The 22187-nt window shown below is 42.4% G+C and overlaps 1 protein-coding gene and 1 long non-coding RNA gene across 2 annotated transcripts in view; one reads left to right on the top strand and one right to left on the bottom strand.

The window, feature by feature from the left end:
- cacng2a (calcium channel, voltage-dependent, gamma subunit 2a) overlaps nt 1–22187 on the bottom strand; it is a 62503-nt gene that overhangs the window by 4716 nt on the left and 35600 nt on the right. The window contains exon 2 of the mRNA XM_018684694.2: nt 17368–17451. Within this exon, the coding sequence (XP_018540210.1) occupies nt 17368–17451 (84 nt within the window). The remainder of the gene's footprint in view (nt 1–17367; nt 17452–22187) is intronic.
- LOC108888622 (uncharacterized) overlaps nt 1–22187 on the top strand; it is a 51454-nt gene that overhangs the window by 10816 nt on the left and 18451 nt on the right. The window contains exons 3-4 of the long non-coding RNA XR_001961863.2: nt 10325–10455; nt 20328–20438. This is a non-coding gene — a long non-coding RNA (uncharacterized LOC108888622). The remainder of the gene's footprint in view (nt 1–10324; nt 10456–20327; nt 20439–22187) is intronic.

The following is a 22187-nucleotide window of genomic DNA, read 5'->3' as shown; positions in this document are numbered from 1 at the left end:
GTGTGCTGAACTGGGCCGCCTGCACCTCCACAGGGAGGGAGGACCCGCCAGGGGGTCCTGGCAGCCTGTCTGCTTGCCTACCTGCAGCCATTCATCGCTCCCCTCCCTCATCCAAGCGCCCTGTGGCGTCATGGCGGCCAGCCGGCTCGATGGGAAAGCCACCCTGAGCCCACAGGCAGTACTCAACAGCTGCAGTGGAGGAGAGCGCCGAGTGGTGGTCATGGCTGGCTGGACGCTCTTTCAACAGTAACTAAAGGAACCTGATGAGGCTGATGCTGCTTTATACTCTATGTGCTGTAACTGCGTGCTTCCATTATTTGCCAAATACTATGCTATGCTCACCTGATGCAAGTAAATCTGGTTACGATTTACGGCACAAAGGAAGAACGTCTGCAACCAAAACAGAAAGAGGATGGTGCCTTTGTTTTCCCCGGTAACCATCGATAGCTTTAGAGGAAATGGCAGTGCCTGTTGAAAGTACCTGGCAAAAGACAAAGAGTCCTGTTGTTGGAGGAGGCAAAGGGGTGATAGAAACCGTAGTAAAACAAGAGTAAACCTTGGATCGGCATTTACTCAATGGAGAGAGCCATGGTTGGACTGGGATTTTCTATGGTCCACTGGCCAACTGCAGTTTGTTCTGGCAGTCCCTATGGCTGGTTCTGACTGTGGAAAGAGCTCTGGCACTCGAGAGGGTTCAAACCCGACAGGCAGTTGTCATTATTTCTACTGGTGTTTTACTCTACCTTTATCACAGCACTGAGATCAGGGTTTTGAGTTCAAATCAGGATTCTTACTGTTGTTTCTTGCTTTGGACAGTAGCCAGTTTGATAGCTGTAGCTGTGTTGCTAATGCAGCCAGATTTATTGTCGATGATCTAAACAAATAAAACGATTCTTAGCGGTGACTCAGTGGTGAAACTGACAATATTCTTCTTTGTGACAGCTGCACCAACATTCATACCAATTTTTCTAGGGGAGAAAGTTGCCTGTTGCCACTTCAACATGAAGCATTGATTACATGCCTGTGGCCTTTCCTTTAGCCAGACACCTTAAGGATGAACTTTATTACCTTTCGTCCATGTCTGTTTGTTTATGTCAGTAGGATTCCCCAAAAAATATGGAGCCGATTTGCATCAAACTTGGTGGAGGGATGGGGCACAGGTCAGTGACGAACCTATTTAATTTTGGTATAGCTCTAGATCATTTACTATAAATGACAATTTTTTCCTCTGAAATTTGGTCTATGTTGTTTATTGTTCATTTTGTCCAACACCTTTGTATCGAGGAATATAATAAAGAAGAAGTCTGGTGGGGCCACTTAGGAGGCTTGAAAGATTAAGTTGTTTTTGAAGTAGACCTATTTGAAGGAACTGTAATGTGGTTAGGACAGCAGTAAAGAAATATCGGAAGTATGAATATATTCTATAAATTGCCTATTTTTTGTGTATAAAATCATTAAACTTGACTCAGCCAATCAAAACAAGGACTGCAGCCATCTATTTAATGATAATGGGATAGAAAATGGCCGAAGCCGTTAAGCCAGAGTTTAGGAACATCATGCATCACTGGCGAGCACCTTTATGAATATGCTTTTGACCCGACACGGTAATGTCTCTGCTCCCCGTCCCACCTGTACTCATCATGTCATCATTCAACATCACAATGTGCTTATCGCTTTCTTTTAACCTTGCTTGAAACGGCCCCGGCCACCGAGCTCCAATCTGTGTGATGGAGAAGACTTTTAATGCCGTTACTCGCCATCTTCCATTTTTCTTTCCATCTGTCTGTCTCTGTCTGCTGCACACGGGTCATCTCGCCTGTCTTCGTCCCCCCTCATCCTCCCCCGTCTCGTCTTGTCTTTCTTTCTTTTCCGTCTCTCACTTAATTCGCACTCAGTCAAAGCACAAGACATTTTGAAAGATAAAGTGTCGTCTCCCCCTTCCTCCCTCGCCCCCCTTGTCTTACCCCCCCCCACTTGTCTCCTTGCTCGACCGGAGGGGATTGTGGGGGTTTAGGGTTACCAATGAGGTGGGTTGATTAAATATTAAGTTGTCCTGAGAGTTGACCCTGCTCCTGTGTCCTGCTCTAAACGCATCGCTCTTCCTAAATCCACCCCCCACCCCACCCTGCCTCCGTCCCTCTATCCCGTTAACCCTGAAGGTATTGACGTGGTCGTTCACAGCACATTACCTGGGAGAGAGGAGGGCACTGGGGCTCTTTTTCATCCATCAGCTTCATTTGCAGAGACAAAAGAGGGATAGAGGGGCCCAGCCAAATTTATTGATTGTTGACAATGGGGCTGTTTTAAGAGTGTGGGATCTCAAGGTGACACCAGAATTGAAGAAACCTTCAGAAAGGCTCGGTTGCAGACAAATGTAGAGAGAAAAGGCTTTTGAACATGTGCACTCATCTAGATTTGTCTGGGTTTAAATCTGATTACCCTGAGGTGATTTTGCCTTTTTATTCCACCAAGCAGATGACACTCGTGCATTGTTTTATTCACAAATCTGAGCTCACTGTAGTCATCAGTCAGCCAAAAAAAAAAACATCACTAATTGTGTCCAATTTGGTCCAAACTAGCAGCTATTTGGTTTAGTTCCTGAAGCTGTTGGTGCTAAGTCTTTATAATTAAGTAGAATACTTGGGCCTATGGTCAATGTTGACTTGCTGGATACTTTCATATAGAAGCAAAAGACTTCATCTAGTAACCGACTGAAACCCCAAGTCTGAAATTTATGCTGCATTCAAGACAACTGCAAATTTGGAAGCTTCTGTATGGGAATGTCTAAATTAAGAAAAACATGAGTTCTAATGGTCAAACCAGAAAACAATATAGATGCCGACAGTAACATCTTTGCAGTTGTTGAGTTGTTGTCTTTACAAGGAACACGTAGATAAGTTATTGCAGCTGCTTGCTGTGGTTGAGCAAGACAAAGAAAGAAATATCTGAGGTTAATGTACTTCTGTTTGTAGACTAGTGGGCTAATATAAATTATTACAAACGCCTTTGCAAAAACTTTATGCTGCCAACTTTCCTAACATATCAATATAAATATATCATTAGATTGCTCAAATCTGGTTCACATCAAAAATACATGGTTGCTAAAACTGACTTGGGCCAACCTCAGTAAAATTAAAGACATGAATCAGACATACAAGATTAAAATCTTCCCATATTTTCACCTCTTTAAGGCTGACAACACTTAGTAATGTTTAGTAAAAGGTTGTAATGTTTAAATAAAGAGTGCTACTGTAAGTATGAACAGTATCTGCCGTCAAATCCCATATTATTTGAACTGTAGGGCAGCTGCTCTCTGCATCTCAAATGCTTCTGACGAATCTTGAAAGCATCGACAGGGCTTGTGATGTTGTAGCTTTCCAGGATCCAAACGGGATCCAGCTCATTTGCATGGCTTCGAAGGATCGGCTGGCCCGCAGTGCCTTCTCCGGCCCTATGCATTAACGTCCATGTTTAGCAGTGCGCTGAAAAGTGCAGTGACCTTCACAGTGACCTCCCAGCATGCACTGTGCCTTCCCCAGGATCAGGCTGCAGTTTGCTGTGCCAACGTGCCCCTGGGTTTGGCTGACCATGCTCTACCTCGGAAGAAAAGGCTGAAGTCCCTGCAGATTTTTCACGCTAGGATGCACTCTGTTCTCCTGCATAATACTGAGCATGTCAGTGGTCACAAAGCGTACGTATGAAGCCGTGTCTCCGAGCAGCTTGTTGCTCGCAGTGAGGCCCGACAACGGGGGTTGTTGGAGCAAGACGGGGGGCAATAACTACGCAACCCCCCCAAGGCTGCGAGGCTGCTTCTATCTGAGAGGCTACCTATTTAATATGGATCCTTCCTCAACACATTCTGGAGGTTTCACATCTTCCCTTTCCGTCTTTTAAGGATCGGCTGAGCCCCTGTCAGAGTTCTGGATCCTGCCTGGAGGGATCTTTAAGCACAGCAGCCCAGGGAGACTGACAGGCTGACAGATAGACAGGGCCTAGTCTCTGCTGTGTGTGTGGATGGGTTAGTGCAGGGAAAAAAAGGACAGGGCCATGATACACCATGGTTAGCAGTGCTGCACAGGGCGAGACAGATATATTGATTTGTTGATATATTGAGCTGATGTTGACCTTCTATTAAACATTAGCTATTGGCTAACAGTGTCAGCCACCTCTGACATATTGATTGTTTCTAACTGATCAGAGATGAGCACAAACACACAAATATTGTAATGAAATGTGATTTTTTGGTCATTCTATTTGTTTCACCAGCTCACAGTGACTTAAATGCCAATTAAAGGCTAAAAAAGGCTTCATGGTCCATGTTTCGTCTTGTAGAGGGTAGTAATTTGTATACATTAGAGGTAGAGGACTGAATAACAATTGTAGTGTTATCAGCATTTTCTCAAACTGAAGAAAAGCAACTGTAATATTTAACAAATGCTGATTATCTTAACTTGTAGGACATTATCCTAGCCTCCTGGAACAAAATTACTAAAAAATAAAAAGGTATCTAATCAAAGACACTGGACCTTCGTGGCTCCCAAAGTGTATAATGAGATTCAGGGCCTTTGTGCTCTTCTTAGTATGTGGATTAATAAATAAGGCTCCCAAATATTGCTCCCTGTTAATTAATAAACAATACAAGGTCACATTTGCACCCATTTCATGGCAAACCACAGCTTTTGCCACCATGGTAGATGAAGTATTCAGATCCTTCAAAGTAGCTGTTATGCAGAAAATGGCCCCTGTAACTGATACAATAATACATATGATAAGTTTGTTGTTACTGATGCAGCATGTGTAAACTAATGTGTATGAAGTAATATTTTACTGCTAAGTAAATTAATTAATACTTTATTTGTGGTCCGACTTTAGTTTTGCAGCATGGGATTATTCGTGCACATTTGGCTGAGGACTGAATTGCCATTGTCATCACATCATCATCTCCCCAAACCACCTGTGATACTCATTAACTGTACATCTGTTACAACTTCACAGTGTATCAGGGAGGCCCGGTGATCGGAGATTATCTCAGCCGGGGTGACATTATTCTGACAGAGGGCTGTTGGGACGGCTATGACGCTGTGAGAGAGAGCAGAGAGCGAGCTGTGGCGACTCTCCTGTGTGGTAAAACGCTGTCAATCTCCGGCTGCTGGAAAACAACGACCCTTGTCCAAATGGAAGCTTTGACCTCAGCGCTAATAGCCAATGACAGCGGCAACCTCTGCGGCGTCTTGTGTTTCTGAAGCTCTTGCCTCGGCCCACATGAAAGGATGCTCTCAGGAGCCCTGTGATTAGCACCGAGGTCGCGGTTTTGATTTGGGTCGAGGTCACCATCAGAGAGAGTGCCGCATCTTCTGTTTCTTCCCCCGCGACACCCACGTTAATGTGACACCCAGTTAAAAACTGTTTCTTAGGCTGAAAACCCATTGTGCTTCTCACTGCTCACTCTTTAGCTTTGATAGCTCATAAAACATTACACTCATCATGTTTTATCAGATGTTCTGGTAATGAATTTCGAATTAAAGTACTTCTTCTTAGATGTAACCCTCTGCTAATTGCTAATAGCCAGTCGCTAATCAACCATTGTTGGGCAGGAAGGTCTGTTTACGGTTTTGGTTTTTGCACATATTTCACTCTAGCAAGAGGTTTTATCTTAACCAAAAACACCAGAGTAAAAGTGTTAGAAATTGAGTAAACAAAGTGTTTATCTGCTCTTGTAAGCTTCAAATGTTAGCTTGTTCGGCTAACTTATCTTAAACGAGTAACCTATTGTTTTCTCCTGGGATAAGTGAGATGTTATTAGCTAGCTAACAATATTTTTATGTGAGATCGTGACACTTGAGAAAAATGCTCATTCAGGATCGACACATACACTGTTAGGGAGCTAAAATGCTACTATCAGAGGGTGAAGTCACAATAGTGAATCAAGGGTTATGCTAAAATGAATAGCATTTTTACGTATAATACTGTAATATAATACTACAAATGCATGTGTAAGATCTTTTTCAGGGCTCTTGTTTTAAAATAAGTCATCAGTAAATATTAAATCTCAACAGAGACCCATGTTTTTGGCCAAAGACCAGATTTTTGGCATTAGCATTAGCTTAAAATAGCTAGCCACAGTTGATTTGCTAGCAAAAGTTGTTCCCTCAGCTGGTGCCTGCTTTTGCTAAATAGTGTATGAAATCTAAGAGCCATTGTTTAAAAAAGAAAAATGTGCCTTTGTTATCATTGTAAACTTGATATTATCTATGGTAGTGTTTTAGGTGTTTTACAGGTGGTAGCTAAGAGGTGGGAGGTTACAAAATGGTCAGTTAGACTTTTGTAGTATAAATCACTGTGAGTTGCACCAAACTAATGTAAATCCTCTTCAAATGAAACAAAAATTACAGCTTTTCTCAAACTCTTGATTATCTATTTATACTGGTTGGTGGCTGTTTTCCTCACAATGATTGGCACTTTTCTATTTACCACCACTATCACTGGTTGTTTTCCTGTCAGTAGCTGAAATGAAAACTGGCACACAAGTTTACTTTTCCCAGATGGAAGAAATCTCATCTACTTTGATTTTATTGAGCACGAACGCTGAACATTGTCACTATTTGGTTTCTCTGATCCTTCGTATGCACATGTTGGAAGAAGAAAAGTTTAATTTCTGGCTGTATTTAGTTTTTTCTCTGTGTGAGGGCATGTGGTGTCTCGCCCTGCCCGGCCTGTTGGTGGCTGCACTGGGTCGGTAGTTGTAATAATGGGTGATGGAGGTTGTTTTAGCCCCGCCTGGCCCTGCCGTCCTGCCAGCATGCGTGCCAACCTGCTCACAGAGACACAGGCTGAAAGCAGATACTGTGTGTACTGTATTGATTGGCACGGCTGCAGCTCAGGCTGGTGTCCGAGTGCTGGCAAACAACTTAATGAGACTCAACATCTGTGTTGCTGCAGCTCGTCCTCCTCAACACCACCTCATGCAACCAAATACTAAATAATCTAAATATTTAGAGGCATCTGAGCAGGTTTTTTTTATCACATCTGAGGATGCACAGGATCAGTTTCACACACTAACACTGACTGGCAGTTGCTTTAATTTCCCAGAGCATCAGAAAACAAACTACAACTAAGTCCCTTCATTTCATATTTATCTTGAAGTATGGAGTCAAATCTTTATAGAAAAATTGCTCTTGAAAGTATTGTTTATTCTAACCACATCTCTGGGGACAAAGTAATTAAAAATGCATGTGTAACTGTGACTTCTGCCCTAGTGATGATTTATTTGATACTTGATGCAAAGAAGTATTTTATATTTTCTGATTAATTTGGATAATTTTGTTTTCACTTTAACATTAAACAACCTCTCTCTCTACTTGTACTCCACTACATTTCAGTGTAAAAATAGTAACTAGTCACTTTTAGGATTAATATTTTACATAATGACTTATAATATTCTAAAACACAGAACATTTTTAAAGATTAAACCAGTGGTAGTACCAACTATTTGAGGCTCGAAGATGACAAAGAAAAAAAGTACTTTTATTTTTGATACTTTAACTACACTTTGCTCATGATACTTTTACTTATGTATGTGAGTTTTCCCAGTTTTTCAGCCAGTTATTTTGTGAAATACATTACAGGGATCTCAAAGAAAAGAGCGCAAAATATTAATTTGAGAGATAAATCATACTCTTGAATTTTCTCAATTGGATGGAATTAGATAAATGAATCAATACCACACTATATAAATAGTTTGGTACTTTATAAGGTATCAGTTTATAAAAACTAATCATATGTTTTGTATTTGAAATCTCAGTCTGAAAAGTAACTAGTAACTACAGCTGTAAAATAACTCTCATGGAACCGAAGCAAAATATTTGTGGAGTAGAAGTACAAAGTGGCATAAAATGGAAATACTTGAGTAAATGTACTTAGTTTCTTTTCGCTGCTGGTAGAAACTGTACCTTTCTACATGTAACTGACAGCTGTTAAAATGAGTAAATTTATCTTGATACATGCGTACAAACCCTGACTGACACTACACACATGTACTGTGCATGTGAACACACATGTGAATCACCACACACACCGTCCTCTTTACAAAGGCGTCTGCTTGCACCTTATATCCTTTCTCTCTCTCTCTCTCTCTCTCTCTCTCTCTCTCTTTCATTGACAGGGTTGAGAGGAAATTAGCATTGGCTCTTAATCAGCCTCCCCCAGCCCTGAATGTGCTGATGTGCAGGACAGGGTCATGCTAATCAGGTGCCTCAGCTCCCAGGCACATTGATTTAATACTACAAACGCTTATTAATCCCCTCTACACCTCCTCCTCCTCCTCTTCCTCCTCAATACTGAGCCCTTGTGCCGTCCTCGTCCGGACCAAGAGGCTTGTTGCCCCCCATCAACCTCAAACATCCACGAAACGCCTTTAAAAAAAACAACAGTAGCAGCCCCTGATTGTTTTAAAACAACATGTATCAAGACAGGAAATTAGCTTCGGTGGCTAAATTCAGATTTTGCTTACACAGCTCTCAGCCTGTGTCTGAAAGCTTATGCGTCTTGACAATACACCTCGAGGGCAGAATGCAGTTTGACTTGAACTGATTAGAAAATAAATGCAGGTTTCACTCACTGGTGTTTATAAACTAGCAGAGGAGTAAAAGCAGAGATGTTCAGATGTGACATTCAGGGACACCTCTGGGAATTCATTAACGAGCTAGTTTGTGTCCCATTGTTTGTGTTCTTGTGTTGTCTCGATTATTTCTTTTTGCCATTTTCTGTCTATTCTTTGTCATATTTTTGCTCTTCCTCATCATTATGATAGTATTGGGATTATTCCTTTAAACAAGAACAGCTAATTTTAGTGCTGAGATTAGTTGATCAGATGTTCAGAATCCATTAAAAATACAAAAAAAGAGCTAGTTCTCACATCTATGTGAATATTTTTTTTGTTTGGGATTGCTTGACGAACAAAACAAGCTATTTAAAGACGTAACACACAATTAAAGCTACAGTCGTGACAACATCAACTGTTTTAACCTAAAAAAGTTTTAGCCTCATGGTCGAAACAGTGATTTTTAATTTAATACATGTTTTCTGGTCAAACTGGCCAAAGAGTAAAAATACGATGGAAAACCAGTGGGGACGATATTGCCTAGGATTATTTACCATTATATTCAGCAGTGTAAGACAATAATTCCTAATGATAAAGTTAAATTAATGTGACCTGGACCTGGATAAGCAGCAGAAAATGGAGTCAGTGAGGTTCCTGTTGACTAAAACTTCTAATCATCTGACATGAAATCATTTTATAATGATCGTCACTGCTTGAATTTAAGACTTTAAAATGTACAGTACATGATCTTTGCATGTACAATATAAACTCAGTCGTTCTCCCACTGAATCCTGCTCAGTCACTTTAACACAACATCACACACATGCAGAGTTGGGTCAGTGGAACAGGAAAAAAAATCCTCCCTCACACTGAAATCACTTCACATGACAGGCCCGCTCACACAATTAAAGTTCCCTCCAACACAACACATTTCAATTACTGTAATTACCCTCCACTCTGCTGCTGATGTCCCCACAGATCACGCCTGAACATCTGCATGACAGCGCGCGCCGCCAGAGCTTAGCACGGCCAACATCACACATCAGCGGGGAAGTGAACGCCACACTGAGCCGCTTTAGGTTCCCAGTTACACTCATATGAGTTGTTAAGATATAAGAGTTACATTATTATGGATAAATGAAACCAACAGGATCATGTTGCTCAAGATTGACCATAATATTTATTCATATTCAGTCATTTTTCACCTGAAATACACATTCAATTTGACTCAGTAGTAAAGAAATATAAAAAGACTTATATTTGTGTTTTGTTACCTGTGCACACAAATAAACTAAAACCAACTATTTTTAAATTATGGTCCAACCCTGAAGAGAAATGTTTGTGATAGTTTACTTGTCAATAGGAGCGTTTTATTATTAGATACACCAGGACAGGCCTTTTGAATGTAAATAGTCAATCAGAATTCGTACTTAACATTTCCTGCAAATGATCATTTGTAAAGTAAATGTGCAATTTTCTTTATGTTTAATGTACAGGACATGTCATTTAGAGAGTAGGTGTTCTGATCAGTGTATGTTCATAATTTTGGCTTTTTTTGCTGTTGTTTTGTCTTTTGTCATCATGGTGAATTATTGTGTTTGAGCAGGTTGAACAACTCCATCCTGTCAGGACACGTGTCTGAGTCCATCGAGTCAGACAGGAGATACTCCTGGTGATGTGTTAAACAGGACTCTGTGTTAGTCTCTATCCTCTAAAACCCACCAGGTTTCTGGAGATGCTGCAGGTTGTACAGGGACAGATCCAGGTCTACAGGCGGCACAACTGGCTCCTAAAACCTCCATCTGTGCTTCACCATGGCTCAAAACTCAACCTCAGACCTTTCCATCGTTCAGCAGGTAGCTTTAATTTACTCCTGTATCCAGAGAATATTTACATTTATAAAAGTAGATCTGATCTCTGTAAAGACCAGACATTATGAACCGTTTCAAACCGAGATCCACCTAACTGTTTAAAGACAGACTTGATAAAATGCGAGTGTAAGTGGCCAGGTATCATCCTCTTAAAGCAGCACACTGATAAATGTACAAAAGTGTCCCATTATCTCAGACCACAGGCCCAACTCCAGTCCTTAAAAACATCTTGAGATCAAATTGCTTAAAATGATTCCTCTCCAGCGCAGACAAACCAAGTAGGAAATGAAACACAACATCTTTCTCCTATAAAATCTGTCAATGTGAAGCACAACTTTACAGTCTGTGACCTAGAAATATGCTCACAAAGCACATTTCCATGATATATCTTATATAGAATTTATCACAGAGCCATACATTGCAGTTGTTTCCTCTTTATGCCGTAGCAGCTGGAGGTCATTTAGCTTTTGATTGCATGTGGATCAGTGTTCCCTCCGGCTCGTAAACACTAAAGCTGTTCTCGCTCTGATACGTATTGCATAAAAAGCCTCCAAAACTGTCAAAACCTGACTCTTTGCCGCTTTATGTTTGGAGATAAAAAGGACACAAGTATATAATTTGCCGTTTTTCTCTCGCAGCGGTGGGAATTTTCAGGCTGTTGCGGCTCACAACTAATGAATAAATGTGAGTGTGTAAAACTGAGCAGAGAGGGTGCAGCCGTCTTTTGATGATGCCCCTGCGACAGCCGAACGCCGCCGCCACCGCCGCTGCTGCTGCTGCTCGTCCTGTATTTTCTAATCTTGCTTTAATATGAGGACGCACTCTCTCACCTCTGTGTTTTACAAGCTGTGCTGCCTCTATATTCGCCCTTAATAAGATATAAAGTTAGAGTGCTATCACTCACTCGGTCAACCAGGACAAAAATGATTGGCTTTTAATTTATTGGCCCGTGTCTGTGCACACCGTCTGTATGTGTGTGTGTGTGTCAGTCGATGGATTCCTTATTCGTTGCCGTGGATACTGCTAGAAGACCAGGACGCTCAATGTCACCACGACCAACTGGGACACCTGCTAAACCAAACATGGCGAATGCGGCTCGCCAACACACGATTGCCCTGATCTCAGGTCATGTGATCCCGTTAAAACTCTCTGGTGAAGCCCTCCCCCTCCTCTCTCACTCACTATTGTATACAAACTGGTACTAGAGACCATGCACAAGCCGGGGTTGTTGCCTCCCCCTGCTCTGCCCTACAAGCTCCCTGCGTGTCCTGCCCCAGACCCATTGATTTTATCGGGCGACGCCAAAGCCGGTTCATGCCAGCGTCCAGTCTGCCGCGAGGCCCCAGGGAAGACACATAGCCTGCCTTTCTGTCATCAATGTCAGCGAAAAGTTCATATGAAAGTTAATTGAGGGGGTAAAAATGGGCTGATAATTAGGAGTATTTCATGTTTGCATCATGTTTCATTTAAATGTTCAGATGCTGAAAATACTTGTGGCCTGTGGGCCACACTAAATGAATAGTGGGAGATTAATGCGGTGCCCTAATTCCATAATATGTGCTATTCTTACTGGATATGCAGTACATTCACAAAAGGAAATTAAATGTACTTGAACATGAGGCAGTTCTGGAAAGAACTTGCACAAAATACAAAATGAACTAAAAAAAATCCTTGAAAATACATATATTACTCACAATTGTTATTTATATTTTTACATTTTAAACCTGCAGTAACCAATATTTTTGCCAAACAGTTGCTCATTTACACATCCAGCAGACATAGAGCAGCATTATAATTTATACAAAGTCACGTTTCTGTCCAGAATGGTGATTGTGATGATGATGGAGTGATTACAGAAACAAACACAACATGTTTTTGGTCACCACCAGCTCTTTAAAGGTGCTATATGTAAATTATTTTAGTTTAAAATATCCAAAAAATTAACTGGATTATCAACGGAATGTGAAGAAATAACTGTTTTGACATTATGTCAAAGACGTCTATGTATTGGGCTACAGGGGTATCTACTGAAGTTAGCATGCTAACAAGCTAGCCTTGTCCCATCCCGTCCTGTCTTGTAATACCACTTTGCACCTCAAGAGGTGATAATGAGCCCCTGTAATGTCCAGTGTGTCCTCAGTCCAACATGAGAAGATGAGGAAGTAGCGCTGCACAGGGGACGTTTTCTAACATTTTGTAAACGCAACAGTGGCTGAAACTCTTAGCAAGTGACCATTAGCACCTGCTCCTGCCACGAAACCATGTTTGGTGGTAAAGAAAAGAAGTGATAGAAATAGAAGCAAAACAAAAGTTAACATTGGTGTTGCTCTCCACTGCTGGAGACAACTCTTGGTGAGTAAAGAAACAAAGTTTGATGCCAAACTTACAACTTTTCTTTTACAGTCGTAAGTAAACAGCTGCTAATGCTAATGTTAGCCATGTAGCGCTTGCAAAAACGTACCTATAGCACCTTTAACAGACTAAATGATTGAGAAAATCATTGTTAGATTACGGATAAATAAATAAATTTTCAGTTGCAGCCTTGGACTAATTGTTTCAGCCCTATAGTGTATTATTTGATTGTTTGCAGTAACTGTAACTAACTGTTAATTTCCTACTCCAGCATCCATCCAAGTGAATCAGACACACACACCCCCCCCTTCCCCTCTCTACGTTACAGGGAATTGATGCCTTTCAGTTTAGCATTAGTAGCTTGCATAACTGGGCGTTTTCTTCCCCTCTTTCTTCTCTTCTCAGCTGCTTAGCGCCCAGTAGAGCAGTGGATGATGGGAGCTCCGACACGGCATGATCTAAAAACCCACTGGCGCTTTGGTGTGCCTCAGCTGGCTTATATAACCCCGTGTGGATGTGCAAACTGCCTTGCTATTGGGAGAGCTGAGGACTCACAGCACAGACACACACACAGAAGCTACTGATATGTGGTGTGTGTGTGTGTGATGAAGCGGGGGTGCATGTTTTAGCAGAATATAGTCAGATTTGTCTGTTTTCTGCTCGGCAACCACGGCACCAAATATCTCCCTCCTCCTCTCTATGCCGTCTGGTGATGTCACCGGTGTGTCCCCTCCATTTTTTGGGACCGGCGAGCACCCCCCCCCCTTCCTGGTGATGTCACTTCCGCCGGGCCTTCACCTGAAGTGACATCATTTCTGTTGCATAACTATCCCCGCTTCTCCCTCGCCTGCATGCGAGAGGCAGAGGCAGCTTTTCTCCGTCTCTGGCCACCCAGAGGCGCCGTGAAACTCCTCATTATGGAAATACCAGGTGTGTGTCCATGAAACGGGAGTGGGCAGGTTTAAAAATACATCACCCGCTTTCGCCAAGACGCCGCGTCTGTCCCCTTTGACCTCTCTGTGCACCCAGAAAAATCGCCCTCTCGCGACGTCTTCACGCTCTGAATCATCATGACCAGAGACGTGACAGTAGATACTGTACAACTCCTGACATGAAATGTTACGGGTGTGAGGGCGAGGAGAGAGACAGCGATCGAGAGAGGCCTGACCTATATAAGAAGGAGGCTGAAATATTTATGGATGTGAGTGTCCTAATTGGCAAGCCACTGGGAGCACTGCGGCCTTCTCCTCCAATCACAGCCTGGGAAGAGGTTAACACACACTCGTCCGCACATGAGTGGCGGTGGTCGCGACGCCCGGGCCCCCCCTCACTAACCCCTTACCCTGCGACCCTGCCATCCCCCAGCCTCGTTACGAGACCGATCCGCCTTTCACCGACGCTCCAGCATTGTTAGAATCATTACCAGAGCTGTTATCGTAAGCGTTCTCTGTGGCACATACGGACGGGAACAACCGCTCAGAGCGCTAAAGTCAAACACAACCTAATTGGCTGGGGCTTAATCTCCGGCACTGGCACGCACTGCTCTGCTCTGCTCTCTGAGAGGCCTCAATTACTGACGGAGACGAGGAGACGGACACTCTCTGACTTCTAGTTGCAAACCCCTGCAGGCTGCTGCGGGGTGGAGAGAGGGGGGGACTCTGGACGGTGGTGTGTTTATGTGGTGCGACAGTTAAAAAGTTTAAAAACAGAGCCTATTATTTTACTTACAGTAAAAGTTACATTACTTATAACATCAGTTGTGCTACGGAGTCTTTAAAGGATCAGTTCACAGTTTTAAAGTCAGTCGTAAAACAATATAGACATTTTTTCTTTTATCCATTAAAAGATCCCTGCCTACTGCACTCTCAATGTAAGCGAGGACTACGTTTACTGAAGCTAATATGAGGTCTCAGCAGTCTGAGTCAAATCAAGCAAATATCTTACAAAATAATATGTTTTTTTGTGTAAAATCCCTTCTTTGTTTCCTTGTTGAGCTACAGTAGAGAGATTATAAAAAATATATGCATATTTTGGAGGGTACTCACTTGATCAGACTGCTGAGGACTTATATTAGCTTCAGATAAACTTTTGCACAGTTGACAGCTGTAGATTAACATCACTTTTGATTGACAGAGAGATTATTATAGCAGGAAAAACTGCTGCGTTGGTCATATTTGATACCTGATTATTGTTTTAAGACAAACCTGAAAACTGTCCTTTAAACACCTGCAAACCCACCACACCCACATGCTACTTTGTGTATTTAAAGGTGCTATATCTAAGTTTTTGCTATCGCTATATAGCAAACATTAGCATTAGCAGTTGTTTACTTACCAGTCTAGAAGATATGTTGCGAGTCCAGCATCAAACTTTATTCCTTTACTCGCCAAGCGCTGTCTCCAGTAGTGGAAAGCAACGCTGAATTTAACTCTTGTTTTCTGTTTTTATCACTTCTACTTCTGCTGAAGTTAGCATGCTAACCAGCTAGCCCCAGCCCGTCCCATCTCGTAATACCACTTTGCTGTAGCGAGTCACTGTAGCGCCCTCAGTCCAACTTGAGAGGATGAGGAAGTAGCACTGCCCAGAGGATGTTTTCAATCCTCTGGTAAACGCAATAACGGTTGAAGCTCTTGGCAAGTGACCATTAGCAATACCACCCGGTGGCAAGAAACTGTATTCAGCAGCAAAGAAAAGAAGTTAAGACTTAACTGTGGTGTTGTTTTCCACTGCTGGTGACAGCTGTTGGTGAGTAAAGGAATGATGCTTGATGCTGAGCTTGCAAGGTTTCTTCTACACTCGTATGTAAACAGATGCTAATGCTAACATTAGCTACATTAGCTAGAAAAGGAGACATTATGGTCCCTCCAGAGATCCTCACACCCTCCAACAAAACCACACAAACAAAACCAGGATTTCAACATCCTTACAACATTAGCAAAACAGCTAAGAACACAAAACAGAAATACAACAACTTTAGAGTCACAAAGAGTCTTATTTCACCCATTTTTCAACAAAATGCAGAGCAAACTGATATCAACCCTCAAGCTAACTCCTGGCTAAACCCCACCAAACTGTTGAAGTAAGAGAGCGTAATATAAAGACTGAATTTCAAATTTCAGTCACTCATACAAGGCTACTTGTTTCAGAAAAAAGGAAATCCAATTTCTGTAATGCATCACTAACTACTAGTGTTACTTCCCACTGCTCTGATTATAATGCAACGTGCTATTTGTATACTGTGCTGGTATAGAAAACAGACTGTCAGCCGGCACTGAGCAATTACTAGAACATCCAAAATACAAGCTTTAGTAATATTACAGTTTCACATTTGTCCATGTAAACTTTTCAATATGGACACCATCCATAAACCAATGGTTTTCCAATGCGGTGATGCTCTCCAAAAAAAGTTTCTTTATCAAAGCTCTCTGAACAGATTGTCTCACAAGAGAAAAAACATGTCCAAAGCAAAAAGGAAAATCCCACTGATCGGACCAGAACAACAGAGGGATAAGCTACAGTGTAATGCCTGTCCCTCCAAACATGGACAGATTATGAGACAATGGGCACAGATGTATAAAAGTCACCAACTTTACTATCATAAAAGCAAGAGCCACAGATTCAAAGAGACGTTTTGTGTTTCTTTGTAGTTGTTTAGCTTCTTTTTGTGGTAGTTTTGTGTCTCTCTGAGGTAGTTTAAGTGTCTGTGTTGTTATTTTATGTTCCTTTCTGGTCCATTTTGCATCTCTTTCTTTCAAACAAGAAATATCAACTGCCGACCTCAAACAGAGACCAGTCAACCTCTTAAGTTAAAATAAAAGTAAAAATAAGTAAATAAAAGTAGATTTACTGATGCAGTGTGTACTCAAAATGTGCAGGTACGTGAAAAAGTTATTTTGAGTTTCACTACAGAAAATATTTGCCTGAATATCCGGCCACACTGTCGCAGAAACATAAACAAATGAAGATTAACCATTGATGAAATGTAGTCAGGCCTGTGACTTGACAACTGTGTGCGAGTCTGTAACTCGAGCTCAAACAGCGTTAATCAGCCAATCAGAGGAGAGCATCGAGCCAGCGATACTAACAGTACATCACGAGCTCCGAGTCGTTGTTGTGATTTTTAGGATTAGCAGGCAAATGAGTTCGACAAGCGTCTCCGTCTTGCTTGCACAAAAGGAGAAAGAGAGCAGAAATCAATGGGGCTGTGTTTACAGGGTACACAGCCGACTGTAACACCGCACATTATGTTACACACAGCCAAGCAGTAAAAACAGACGAGATGCTTTGGCTTGGACTCAGCCTGGCCGGGGCCTCGTGCTAAAAGCAGGCAGAGACGGGCAGCGGCGACGCTGGCCAAGAGCAGTTACTGGCACCGCGCTGCAGTCTGAGACGGAGCGAAAAGTGGGACAAATTTCAAAAATATTCTGAGTAAAATGTCAAGAGAACATGTGGAGGAAGGACCTGATGTGACTCTTCTTTTTCTTTTTTTTTCCCTCCCTGTGGTCACTTCTAAGATGAAACAGAAAATGTGCACAAGATACTCACGTAAGAAGTACTCGGATGGGTCTGCTTCATAATCTGTTTCCTCAGGAAAGTGGTCTATCTGTTTACACATCCCTTTGAAGTTTCCTGATGGGGAAAAACAGAGAGAGAGAGTTCAGTCAAGTTCACACAAGAAGACACACTTATGTTTGAGAGCTGAAACGATCAGTTGATAAATCAGTTTGTGAAAGGACACAAAAGTAATCAGCAGCTAGTTTGATTTTTGATTAATAGTTGAAGTAATTTGTCAGACAAAAATGGCAAAACTTGACTTGTTGTGGATGGATTACTGAGCGGGCTTAACAGGCATAAACCCAGGGGTCAGAGAGGTCAGAGAGGTCAGGGAGGTCAGAGAGGTCAGGGGGTTCTCAGGAGTCTCTATATCAATCAATTAACACAAAATAACCAGAAAGATTTTAAAAAAGATCCTACAGAGAGGGGTAATGCCCCAAAAGAGACACAAAACACCACAAATAGATGTAAAATGATGCTAAATGACCAAAAACAGACACAAAACAACCACAAAAAAAACAAAAAGTGACATAAAATGTGTCGTCATCCTTTGTCCCAGCTTTTCAAATGTTAACATTTTCTGGTTTTCTTTGTCTTTTATTAAAATAAACTGAATGTTTTAGGCTTTTGGACAAAACCAGACGTCATTTTGGCCTCTGGGATCATGCGATGGTCATTTTTTTTGCTATTTGCTGACAGTCAATGGACCAGATGATTACTTGATAATGTAGCTGCAGTGTTATATAATGAACACTTATGACAGTTTGCCGTTTCTTTGATTTCTCTGGTCGTGGCTCTCACTCAGAACAGAGGATGCTCTTCAGGAAACAGACCTGAGCACCAGGCCTCTCTCCGGCAGCAGGTGGCGGCTTGTAAACAAGAGCAGTGCAGCTGGTGCGACCTGGAGCCGCTCCAGCCGCTGTGCGCGGGGAACCTCATCTCTTAATGCTTGTTCATTTGCCTGACACCTCGCTATCCAGCTCCTCTGTCCATCCAGGAAGCAGCACGCCGGCCCCCACCCCCTCCCCTCCTCTTATCGGCAGCCCCTCGGTGGGGTTTTGGCATTGATGAGGGTCACTCAAGGTGGCGTGGCGGGGGAGGCACCCATAAGGCGGCCATTACGGCGGCCTGCTGCTGTAGCAAGCGCGCAGATGCCTGGGCGTTTGATTGGACCAGATTAGCGTTTCATTAACTTCCTCATCTCCTCTCCCTCCAGTGTCCCTCTAATTAGGTGAACAGGTGTTGGTTACCATGGTGCCAGGTGTTGCCGAGGAGGTCTTGGCAGCGAGGCATGATGGGGCACAGCGGGGTGCGGTTATTACTTTGTGAACGGCCCACATGCAGCAGAGAGAGAGAGAGAGGGACCCCCAGGTGGTGACCACTCAGACATTAGAGAGAGAGTCACCTGGAAAAAAAAAAGCCATCAAAGCGTCCTCGATCTGCTCCCCCACCTGCGAACGGTGTTTGTGTCGGGGGGCTGGCAACCGCCGCCGTCTGTTACGAGGTTCAGCTCGGGATGGATGGATCTAGATCGGAGGATGTTTGTTTTGATTTGAGTTTCCATCAAAATATAGTGCACATTTGAAAAGAATTTCCAGAAAAGTAATAAAAAGAAATGAGAATAAATGTGCGTCTCCATCTGCTGCTGTTGGTTCATCGAGATAAACAGCTGGTGGTGCTAATAATAAAGCCATTAAACCACTGCAGGAGAAGAGGGTGCAGCTAGATGACGTAATTAAAACAGCTCCAGTTAACGAAAATTATTTGTTTGCTTTACGCAGATCTGATTCAGACTTTCCCAAGAATAAAAACTTTGAAAATACGAATGGAAACATATGATTTTATATCAGCACCAGTCCGACTGTGGGACCTGAAAACCTTCCACTAATCCTCGATGGACACACTCCAACGTTCGGCTCCTCTCTCTCCCACTGTCTCAGCTCTGGCCCATAATCAAAAAACACTTATAGATTTTCATCAACAGGTTCTGTAGCAATTAGGACTGGAGAGATAAAGACAGAGAGAAAGAAAATGTAATGGGAAAAGGGGAAAGGGGGGAGATAAATATAGGAAGGACAGGGAACAGAGAGGTTTTGAAGGACAGAGAGGGGGAAGATGGAGCGGGAGGTGGAATACATCAAGTTTGAGTGTCACAGTTTAGGCCTCGGTAATTGCTGAGCCATGAAAAAGCCTTCCAGAGTTTAACGGACCTGCACAGTTTTTGAACTTGATGCTCTGACACACGACACGAAACAGCCTGGAGAGATTAGGGATTGGAGTTTATTCCAATCAGCTGGAAGAATGAAGGTGATCACTGTTAACTAGCGGAGAAGCATAAACCTCGAGGCACGTAATCCTCGGAGGCTTTGTTGGGAGATGCTAGCCAGTGTAGCACGGCAGCTCTCAGAAGCTGAGCTGGTGCAGCGTACTGTAGGTGTAACCCCGCCGCCTCCTGCAACTACTCCCCCAGGCTGCTGCTGGAAATAACAATATGTTCCTCTTCAACTTGCCCGCTCAAATAAGCTTTGAATAAGTTGCATTTCTAGGAGAGAGAGGAGAGGAGGGGAGGGCGGGTGGAGGAGCGTACTCGTGCCTCCTCTCAGAGCATATTTCACTGAAAGATGACTTGTGTTTACATACGACTACATTGCACGCTCCCAGTGGAGCTGTCTGAGCAAACTAGCGGCGGCAGCAGCAACCCACAGAGCACCGTGTGTGTGTCTTAACAACGTTACCAAGTGGGTGTAAGATTTGGTTTTGCAGCTGGCCGTCGCATCCGCAGTTGTGCGATTTGTAATAGCAGCTGTGGAGAGTGGCCTGTTGGGGGAACCACTTCAATTAGCCTGCTGAAAGATTTATGTGACACTTAACCGCTCCAAACGGTCCTTTTCTTGTAAGACATGTAAACTCAGCAGGCTGGTAAATGTTTTATAATGGCATTTTCATTTCAGAGACCTCCCCACGTGAGAGTGAGTGCAGGGGCTGGGGCGTGGAGAGACCTGTTTGACCATTAAAAGATCCTCGGCAGCGGAGGGAGGAAAGGTGTTAACCAGGAGGCTCAGGTGAGCAGCGGGTCAAAACACTTAACGCTCAAAGAGAAACACCTGTATTCACCGAGCAACAGATTACTGAAGGGCTCTGTGTTTAACGTCACAACACCACCGCGTCTTGCTTTTGCTGTTTCTAATTTATCTGACTGAAACAGGATGAAGAGGCAATAAATTGTTTTAAAGATCCCAGATGTTTTGTAAAATATTAATAAATTCCAGTTGCTAGAATCAGGACAGTAAAAAACACTAAAAAAACAAGACTTATGTTGTGTCTCAGAACCACTTTACACACTGATTTTAAGCAGTTATCTGTGTTCGCACCAGAGAAGTGACAAAATAAAGTATAATCAAGGCACCATGCCTGCTAAATCCTGTCGATTTTTAGGTTTGCTGTTGATGAGCACTCTTCTCTCAGGAGGAGGAGCGGCTCACACCTGAAAAAAAAATTAAATAAATCCTGGGTGGTGATGAAAAAGCTCCAAAAAAAGGCACTAAATCTTATTATCATGTCTCTTTGTGAAGTTTCATTAGCAGCAGATTTCCAAAGTTGCACTTTGATTGACAGCTGAGGCACATTTATAATTTCCTGTTAGTATAAAAAGACATTTATGCTGCATTCACGTCATATGGGAGGTAGAAGATGAGTTAAACAGCTCTTGTTACCCGCTCGTGCAATTTAACTTTTTGAGTGATTGTGCCGAAATTTTGACGATGAAAACAGGTGATTGAAAATTCTAAGTTAGCTCTGTCTGAGAAAATGGACAGCATTGGTTTTCGTGCACTTGAAAGTGGATTTAAACCCACCCTGTCCACCTGATTTGGCCCCTCAGACCACTACCTCTTCCCCAAGGAGAAGGAGGAGCTCAGTGGTCGCCATTTTGACAGTGATGATGACGTCAAGGCTGCTGTGGAACGTTTTCTCAGACAGTGCTGACTTGTAATTGTCAACTACCCTAAAGAGAAACACCACAGAAGTTATTAACTTCAAACTTTCTGCATAATTAGTCAAAGAGTTGAACTGAAAGTGCCGGTGTTTAACTCATCTGCTTCTACCTTAGACTTATCCAGAGATTCCAGTCCTTAATAAATAAACTAACACTAACAAAACAAAATACACACAAATGCTAACCACATCTCGATAGCCAAGCTAGCAGCTCTGTGATGATGCTAACACTTTGCTAATTAGCGCAAGACAAAGTAATGGAAATTAGGGTTTTGCAGTGAAATTTTGACTTGATGATGGCACTAATCGAAAGTCAGGGGATCACTGAAGTACATTACATCAGGATCACAGATGTGGAATGACTGATCATGAACCATTTTATGATGTTCAGACCTGTAAGTTTTCATGTATGCCTTCTAATACATGTTAGTTTTCTCAGTGGCAAATCTACTTGAGCCAAGAAATATTATTCAGTTCAGCAAGAAGGAAACACACAAGATTTTAATATTGAAATAGAAGATGGCAAAGGTTGTGCACATTTTTTTGGCATTTAATTCTCCAAAGACAAACATTACGACATGAGGAATTAACTAACAAGGTGAAAAAAAAATGTTTTCTCGACTTTGAGGGCAGTGAGTCAGGCTTATTTGTGTAGCTTTTAATCACCGTTACAGTCTCACAGGGCTTCAGATAATTTAACACAATAAATGAAAAATGAATCCCTCCGAACTTTAAACCTTCCACCCTGGCCCTCACCTTGGGAACGAAGTTGAGGATTGTGTTGTAATCTAGACGGTAACTGAATTTCTGGATATCCT

The sequence above is a fragment of the Lates calcarifer genome, linkage group LG11, assembly GCF_001640805.2.
Source record: "Lates calcarifer isolate ASB-BC8 linkage group LG11, TLL_Latcal_v3, whole genome shotgun sequence".
NCBI classification, from domain to species: domain Eukaryota; kingdom Metazoa; phylum Chordata; class Actinopteri; family Centropomidae; genus Lates; species Lates calcarifer.
Note: the sequence above shows the minus strand (reverse complement) of the source record. Positions and strands in the feature narration are given on the sequence as shown.